Below are 9,218 nucleotides of genomic sequence, written 5' to 3'. Positions count from 1 at the left end.
TTCTGTTCAGAGTATGAAAAACGTGAAAAGGATAAATGTAGAGAAATAAGCTTGATATGAAATACAGCCCTATTAGCATTAAAGTCAACCGTTGACGAGGGATTGAATGTGCTAAATAAGAATGGCTTTTCTCCAGCCAAGAGTTGTTAATAAAATAAAACAAAAGAACAATAAGTAATGAAGATTTGCCAAAAGATGAACAGTTTTAGAAATTGAATTACCATTTAAACTTACTCAATAATTTTCCTTGGAGGGCAGCAAAACGCGCGAGGGGAGAGGCGCCATCGGCATCAACGGCGATCATCCGATGTCCGTAGAAGAAGAAAACGGTACGTCGGCAAAATAGTTCCCTCTTCATTTCCGAAACAGACTCCAGTGTCAGGTAAGAGCCATTAGCAGTTTTTAACCAGCACTATCAAGTTACTCTTATTACACATATTTGCCAATATGCCACACAGACATAGTATGTTTGCGTTGAAAGATGAAAGACGAATTCAAATGTTTTAACTCGCAGCGTTGCTAACTTAGCTGGTAGCTTAGCTCGCTAAGGTGCGCTATGTTACTGTACACAGTGGCTAATGTTTTGACGTTGATCAATGCTTGCTAATATTAGTAATTTGTAGCTGAAGTAGCAGACTATTTAAAAATTGAAAACCAAACGCAATTGTAAATTGAATGTCAGGAAGCAAACGCATCAACTGGCGTCAGTCCGCAGATTAAAACGGGGTTTTGTTCGACTTTACACTTGTGTTTTTCTGTGTCGACAGACTTGGTAGAGAATGGATGCCCTCACACACATGCTTACAGACGCTCTTGATCCTAAAGAAGAAAACGATGGACAAATCACAGAGGAATGCATGTTGGGGAACTGCAGAGTGAACCTTCCAGAGGACCTACTTGAGGACGTGAGTTGTCTGGCACTCATTGATGAAATGTTGCTCTTTCGTTTCTTTGCGTTGCTGATTGCTTACAAGTTAAGACACAATGACACAGTAATGCATTCACTTTTGCTGTTTACTTTTGTTTTCAACAGCCTGAAATTTTCTTCTCTGTGATGAGCAAAAGCACCTGGAGTGAAGTACTGACAGATTCCCAGAGGCAGCACCTTCGTCAGTTTTTGCCACAGTTTCCTGACAACAATGTTGTGGAGCAGGACAACACCATTGGTGACCTATTCAACAACAAAAATTTTAACTTTGGAAATCCCCTTCATCTTGCACAAAAACTATTCAGAGGTGCTTCCTATTAACCCACTCTTTACCTACCAACACATAAATATGTCATACTGGGTGTAGTTTTGAGACACTTTCTGACCATGACTCTTATTATCTCAACTCAGATGGTTACTTCAATCCTGAGGTGGTCAAGTACAGACAATTGTGTTCCAAGTCCCAGAGAAAGCGACAGTTGTACTCCCTTCAGCAGTATTACCACAAACTGTTGAAGCAGATCCTCGTCTCCAGAAAGGTATTTTTGTAAGTTTGAAGTACAAGGTACATAGCCTCTTGCAGTCAGCCTTAATATGTCCTCTTGTTGTAGGAGCTGCTGGAGTTTGCTGTTCATAATGGTCTGGACTTTCCACCTAAAAGAAAGGTACCAAATAAGTCTCATGCTGAAATGCGGGAGCCAAGGGTGAGAAGAAGATTGAGCCGCATATTAAAGGAGGTCAAAACTGAGTGTGGAGACAGCAATGCCTCTTCTGATGATGATGGTCAGTCTGTTCTGTCTTTGGTATCATTGCCGATAATAATGCCTTTTTATTTATAATGCGCTTCTCTGACATAAGAGTTCACAAGTTGATTTAGGCAGTAGTCACAACCAATAGTAAAATATGAAAAACAAAAAATGCAAAATGAAGATGGATTCAGACATTAATAAGAAACAATACAAGTGAAATTCAAGAGCTGAAAAGCAAATTTATTAAACTGACAATACTGATTCTTTTGCACGTCTTTTTGCATTTGCTTGTAGACATATCAGCATGGACTCCAGCACCACAATCACCGTCCTCTCCGACACCCACTGTCGCACTCAGAGTTCTTCCCAGCCTCTCCACCCAAGACATGAAGACTACTGGTCAGTGATTTCTGCAATATCCAGATGATTTTGCTCTTACTGTTTGTTTGAACATACTGACTATAATGCTAAAAGACATTTCATTTCTAAACAGAAAAAATAGAACTAGGTGAGCGGGACTTGAAAGCCATGCTGCATAATCATCGCGAGAAGAGGAAGCGACAGCCAGTAAGTGAAAAGAAAAAACAAAGATTTAGTTTAAGTTTTAACTTGCACTATATATCACTAATGATTGATTTACTCAGGACCATCCTGACTTGACGACCTCTGATATCCACCTTGGAGACATACTTTCAAGAGCAAATTTTGGTCGAAAGGGGACAATGTGTGAGTAAATAAATAAAAGAAAAATAATGACAAGTCTTAAGCCAAAGTCCTGATTTCGCTAATTTCATGACACGTTTAATTATGTTCCTATTTTTTTCTTTCCTTTTTATCTTCTAGCACTCTTTGATCTGTCTTTGCCAAAGAAGAAAATGAGAGATGAGAGAAGGAAGAAGAAACTAAGGACAATAAAAGTGGAATCTGAGGATCCTTTTGAAACTCTTGCACCTGCAGACAACCCCTCCGCTCCACCAGCGAACATCATCAACTCCTTGCCAGACACACCATCTACTCCACTGCCCAACATCAAGGAAGAGTGAGTGTAGTGCCATGTTGGTGTCAAGAATATATACATATATATTTATGTGTGTCTGTGTGTGTGTTTCTATGTATGTATTTTCTCTTGTTATATAAGACTAATGTAAAGAACCATCATTATTGCAGAATTGTGGAGGAGTGTCAGAGCAGCCCGGTTACAGTTGAGGAAATAGCTGTCAGTTTCTTCAGCTTGTTGGAGAGCATCTTAAGGACAGAAAACCTTACCAGTACTTCAATGGTATGCACTCATTACATACTCTCACATACATATCATAGAACTGATCACAGTTCTGACTACACAGTATAACGCCTACGTTTTTATATGTCAGTTGGAGGAGAAAGTTCAAATGTGGCAGTCTTCTCCAGCCAGTGCCCTCAACGGGTGGTTTTCATCTGCATCCTGTTGGTCTGACTTGGTTCTTCAAGCCCTGCAGTTTCTTGCAGGAGAGACTAAAGGTAAGTAGCAGTGGTCACTCACGCTGAAATGGTCAGACTTTTTTCTTCACCCCATGTTATTCATATATTTTTTCTCCACACTCTTATATTTGTCAATCAGATGGCATGATGGCACTCCCCAGTGGCTTTTCTCCATTTGTGGAATTTGCTGATGACTCTCAGCAGTGGAGGTGGATTGGTAAGAACTTCCTAGATTGATGCAAGGTTTGCAGTTCAAGATGATTCCAGTCATTGAGATTAATGTCCATGACTTATTTTAGGTCCCACTCAGGATACAGAGAAAGATCTCAGTGCACTCTGTCAGCTGTGGCTGGACTCCAAAGATTTAGTTGTCAAGGTAATAGAGTTTATTATTATGTTACAAATACTGCCTCAACACTGACTTTACAGATTGTGCTCTGCTGTTGTATTTATGGTTACAATGTTTTTTTGTCTTCCACAGACAGAAAATGAAGACATGCTAGAGATGACCTCTCCCACACCAAGAGTGTAAGACTCAGTCATTCACCACAAATGGCAAAAATGAATTAATGCTGAAAAATCAATTAACAAATAATTTGATACAGAAAATTAGAAAAAATATTTTAATTTAAATGATTATAATTTTTTCAATAGATACTTAACGTCTTAGTTTCTTAAACAAAATATGATTAGCTTAATTGTAAATAAAGTTCATAGTTCTTTGAAGCCTTACATGAGCATAATGAAGTAGTTTTAGGTTCAGGGCCAAGGTTGTTTAAGTTAACAGTGTAATGTCTCTGACCAAGCAGTTCGACTGATTATGTGGTGCGGCCCAGCACTGGAGATGAAAGACAAGTGTTTCAAGTCCAGGTTTGTTTGTGCTATTGGAATATTGTTCTACAACATTTTGCCTATTTCCCCTGTGCATGAACTTTCTAAGCCAACACACTTCTTGTTTGTTTATTAGGAACAGCAGCGATACAACCAGCCACATAAAGCCTTCACCTTTAGGATGCACGGCTTTGAATCTGTGGTGGGACCTGTTAAAGGAGTGTTTGATAAGGAGATGTCTCTCAACAAAGCCAGGGAGCACACACTGCTCCGTTCAGACCGGCCACCATATGTCACCATTCTCTCTCTGGGTTAGACCTTCTGTTTCACTCTGACTCTATTTTCAAGCTGTGGGGAACCAATTATTTAAGTGTGTGCAGAAGAAACCAGTCAAAAAATTATCTGACCTCTTTCCTCCGTAGTGCGGGATGCAGCAGCCAGGTTACCCAATGGAGAGGGAACAAGGGCAGAGATCTGTGAACTGTTGAAAGACTCACAGTTTCTTGCTCCAGATGTCACTAGTGCTCAGGTGTGATTGATTTTGCATTTCTGATTTTATTCATTCAGTTTACTCAGGCAGTGTGCCGTGTTATTTGACTAAGATGTCAGCAGCATTATACAAGAGTTAGTTCTGTGTGTACCTTACTTTGCAGAGGCAGATGCTGCCTTTAAGATGTTTCCTTGTGGTGACATTTCCTGTGAGTAAGGAGCTTTGTTTTCCGCATAGGTGAACACAGTTGTCAGTGGGGCTCTGGATAGACTTCACTATGAGAAAGATCCCTGTGTAAAGTATGACATTGGCCGCAAACTGTGGATTTACCTGCACCGCCATCGCAGTCAAGAGGAGTTTGGTAAGCAACAATTTACTTGATTAAGAAATTACTAGCAATCAGAAATGAAAATACTGACGCATTTTAGATCTTAGTTTTTGACTGGAAGCAGCCAGGAATGTGGCTTTTTGTCTAGTTTCATTGTCTATTATTGTCTGAAGAGAAGATGTATTTTATTTCTTATAACCCCTTTTAGCTCTGCTAGACGCATAGATTTTAGTTGTTAGTTTGGAGTTTTTAAAACCACAATGTGTTGAATTTCAAAACTTCATGATCTTCAAACCAGTTGTGTTCTTTCTTTCTCCCATCCAGAGAGGATCCACCAGGCTCAAGCTGCTGCTGCAAAAGCAAGAAAAGCTCTACAGCAGAAACCTAAACCAACATCTAAGCCTGTGAGTCCACTGCCTCCGTTTTACTGCAGAAGAAACTCTGAGTTGCATTTGCTGTTTTACTGTGTAGAAAACACTCCTGAAGTTGTGTTTCAATAGTTGAATTTATCATTTTCCCACTTGGAGTTTTAATTGTGCCTAAGTTTAGTTGTTGATTATGAATCTCAATCCCTGTATATGTTGTAGAAGTCTGGAAGTAAAGACGGAGGCAGTAAAACCCCTGGATGTCTGGAGGCAGGACAGGATATAGGCTCCAACCCCATGTCGCCAACCCCTACAACACCCACACCAAACACACCTGGAACCCCTAAGTCACCCTTACCCTGCGCAGCCACCACGCCAACAAAAACTGGAGTCCCAGATACAATGAAATCCAGCCCAGGGTCAGTGGGACACAAAATGTTTTGTTCTTATTTATATTGTCCAATATATAAAATACATCCATGTTGCAATTATGCAATTTTAAATAGACTCTTGTCATCTCGTTCTGCCCCTTCTCGCTCTCCCAGTGTTCTTCTTGTGTCCCCTCCATCTTTGCCCCAGCTGGGGACCATCTTACCCACCAGTCAGGCTGGTCCACCGGCCTCACAGCCAGTCACGTCCCAGCATGCGGCTCGGATAGTGAGTCACCTGGCGGCAGGCTCCCTCCCTCAGGTGCGAGTAGTGTCTGCTCAGGCTGGTCTGGGCTCTTCAGCAGGAAATCAGCAGGCTACACTGGTGCATCAGACCCCTCACCAGATCAGGATGCCAGTGTCAGTGGCAGCCAAGGGCATTTCACAGGTAACCAGCTAATAGTTAAATGTAAGGTAAATATCTGTACTTCTTTTGCGTATTGTAGATGTATGATTGATTCTGTCTGTGTCTGTGTATACCAATAGACAGTGGTTTCTGTGCCTCTGAGGAGTCAGTCTGCTAGCAGTCCAGTTCAGGTGCCGACAACTCTGTCTGTGTCTGCTGTAACTGTGGCCAAACCTCCAACTGGATCACCTGGTAGCCCGGCTAACAACCCTGCTTCCCCTGCTGTGCTGCAAGGAGTTGCCAGCCCGAACATCAAACAGGTGAAACCTTTTGTTTTAAGTGGGATATTTGATCAGTTAGGTTGACTACAAGCAGAGCCTTTCTGAACAGTCTTGAACTACAAGAATGTCTTGACCAGGCTGAAAGTATTCGCCATGTTTATGATTACAAGGTTTATGTGTTCCATGTTTTTTTTTTTGTTTTTTTTTTCCAAGGTGTCCATCACAGGACAACTGGGAATGAAGACTCCAGGAGGGGCAGGAATTCCAATAACAGCTACAAACCTTCGCATTCAGGGTAAAGATGTCCTACGTCTTCCACCATCCTCCATCACCACAGACGCTAAAGGCCAGACGGTGCTGAGAATTACCCCAGACATGATGGCAACTCTTGCCAAATCCCCAGTCGCAACTGTCAAACTCACTCCTGACTTTCTGGGCACTGCCACCTCAGGCAGCAAGAGCATATCAGCCACTCTCCATGTGACGCCGCCCCACCATTCACCTTCCACCGCCCCCAGTGCTACATCCTGCACTGGTGACGTACAGACCACTAAAGCAGGCCCCGTTGCCTCCACCTTGTTGAAGGCTGCAGGAGATACAGCCATACGTCTGATGCCAACATTGGCTGTCACGACTGACCAAAAATCTAGGACCTTCTCCACCGTGACCTCACCTGACAAGAGTGGCGCCACCATTCGGATAATGCCAGGTCTTGGTGTTATTCCACAGAAACAGGGTCAGACCATCACGATGACAACCACCACTGGCAGTAAAACACTCACAGCAACTTCATGTGCTAATGTAGTGACCATGGCTGCCAGTGTTGTAGCTGGTGCTAAGGGGATCACAGTGGCTCCTGGAGCCTCGGGCTCACCCTTGACGCTAGGAACAGCTACAGCTACTGTGCGACAGGTCCCTGCTACAGTGGTTACTACACAAACGGTAAGAGAATCTTTCACTCTGTACAGATTCTGTCAGATGAGGCATATCCTGGATTTTAATGAGAGTAGGGTTCTCTAGGGTGGTATATATTGTGCTGCAGGATCAACCAAATGTTTGTCGAGGTCATTCACACAGCTGGGTTAGAGTTAGGGACAGCATGGGATATCAAGTAGTATTAAGTCAAAAAGTACTGGCTCCTAAAGTAAGGGAATGCATGTAACCATAGGCACATAGTCATCTACGAATATAAAAGGCAAATCTTCCACGGGCAACTCACATTTGCCTGTGCGAAACAACACAGATATGTTTTTGATTTTATCTGAGGTGAGATACCAGATAAACAGAGAGGAGCATAAATCTGTTTTGGTTTTTCCCCTGCTCATCAGCAAACACAGGTTTCCAAAGAAAAGGGGAAATGAAATTAGTTTATTTGTGGTCATTTGAATAGCAGTTGGATGCCAGGTGTTAATTACAACAGGCTATAGATACAATCTGAATTAGGAAGCTGAGCTATTAGGTTTGAATGGGAACTTTGACTTAAAATAACTGGATACGTCCTCACAAATGCTTCTCTGAATAGTTGATTTATTGAATCACATTTCCTCCAGAGAGAATTGAAATTCATTGACGAGGAATACAGTAAATCGATCCTCAAGTGTACTTCCACTTAGTAAATTCATTGGACTCATTTGTAGTCATTTGCAGTACTGATTGATGTGTCTAAGCGCATTCTCAATAATGGGGATTTTTAACTTTAATGGCTTCTCTGAAACATATTGAGTGACAGCCGTGTCACAGTATTTAACTACACCTTCTGAAAGTCGCATGACTCAAGAACGATCATCTTCTTTGACCACACTGTAGGGGAAGTTACCTGCACGGATCACTGTGCCCCTTTCGGTCCTAAACCAACCACTGAAGAGCAAGAGTGTAGTGACCACACCAATTGTGAAGGGAAGTCTCAATGCAAAGTAAGTCTCATAGTCCACACTGTTATTTATTTATTTAGTTATTTATTTATATTATATGATATTATATATGTATATATTTCTACTGTTAAGACGTTCTCCAGACTGAAAGAATTTGATTGTTAAGACTTAATTCAACAAAAAATAAAGTTTGTATTATTTTGAGATTTCCAAACCATATATTTAATTTTAACATGTTGTGAGATTCAATGCTTTGAGGTTTAATTTCTAATTAACTGTTTATTTCTATTGTTTGTATATTTTGTTTACACTATAGTGGCACAGGTAGACTGACATGTTTTTGTCCTTTTTCATTTTTCCGAGCAGTATCAGCAGCCTGGGCAGGAACATTATCCTGACCACTATGCCTGCTGGCACGAAGCTGATCGCAGGGAACAAACCAGTCAGCTTTGTGACAGCACAACAGTTTCAGCAGCTTCAGCAGCAAGGACAGGCCACACAGGTTAGCTTACATTCCAGCTGTTTTGATGTCACCAATTAGAAAGTGGTATGAATCAAAACAAGTTTTCATCTACTACATCACTGTGTGATCATACTTACTATACTGTATGTCATTAATTTATGGTTCATCTCGAGTAAACACAGAGCATCCTAAGGCTAACTATCTGTCTTTCTTCCTTAAGGTCCGCATCCAGACGGTTCAGACACAGCAGCTCCAGCAGCACATGGCAACAGGTTCTCCCAAATCTGTCTCCACAGTTGTAGTCACAACAGCACCTTCACCCAAATGTGCTCCCGATCCCCCGCCTGCACCTCAACAGTGATCCCATTTCGTCAGCCAGCAATGAATCGTAGGTCCAGTGCAAAATACACATGCCTGTATTTGGTTGTTTTAGTACTTTGGTTCTCAAGCTTTTTTCAGGATCATCTGACTCATTTTTAATCTCGCAAGTGAAGTTATTTTTTTAATAACATTGTTATTACAGTGTGCAATGTGCCTTTCTTTCTTTTGAATTTGGATGATACCCACAAAAGCCAGAGACACAATTCCTCTCTATAAATGCTATGAGTTTGTGTTTAGATTGACACTTTCTCTGTTGGAGGGTGTTGATCTCTGCAAGTTACCAATATCACCAGTGTATT

The 9,218-nt window shown here is 41.5% G+C and overlaps 1 protein-coding gene across 1 annotated transcript; it reads left to right on the top strand.

Moving 5' to 3' along the window:
- Nucleotides 1-324: 324 nt before the first annotated feature.
- On the top strand, nt 325-9,212 carry nfrkb (nuclear factor related to kappaB binding protein). Its single transcript, XM_023421573.2, has 26 exons — nt 325-382; nt 768-905; nt 1,034-1,235; nt 1,340-1,467; nt 1,540-1,711; nt 1,972-2,076; nt 2,171-2,244; nt 2,322-2,403; nt 2,521-2,716; nt 2,845-2,956; nt 3,048-3,174; nt 3,275-3,352; nt 3,435-3,511; nt 3,617-3,663; nt 3,945-4,005; nt 4,103-4,277; nt 4,389-4,495; nt 4,694-4,817; nt 5,109-5,188; nt 5,372-5,568; nt 5,695-5,965; nt 6,064-6,243; nt 6,418-7,146; nt 8,011-8,117; nt 8,442-8,577; nt 8,759-9,212. The coding sequence occupies exons 2-26, from the start codon at nt 780-782 to the stop codon at nt 8,897-8,899; spliced, it is 3,834 nt and encodes a 1,277-aa protein (XP_023277341.1). The 5' UTR covers nt 325-382; nt 768-779; the 3' UTR covers nt 8,900-9,212.
- The last annotated feature ends 6 nt before the right edge of the window (nt 9,213-9,218 follow it).

Source organism: Seriola lalandi, unplaced genomic scaffold, assembly GCF_002814215.2.
Source record: "Seriola lalandi dorsalis isolate HSWRI2012SDOR001 ecotype SW California unplaced genomic scaffold, Sedor1 jcf7180002054672, whole genome shotgun sequence".
Taxonomy (NCBI): domain Eukaryota; kingdom Metazoa; phylum Chordata; class Actinopteri; order Carangiformes; family Carangidae; genus Seriola; species Seriola lalandi.
This window is presented reverse-complemented; position numbering and strand designations above follow the sequence as displayed.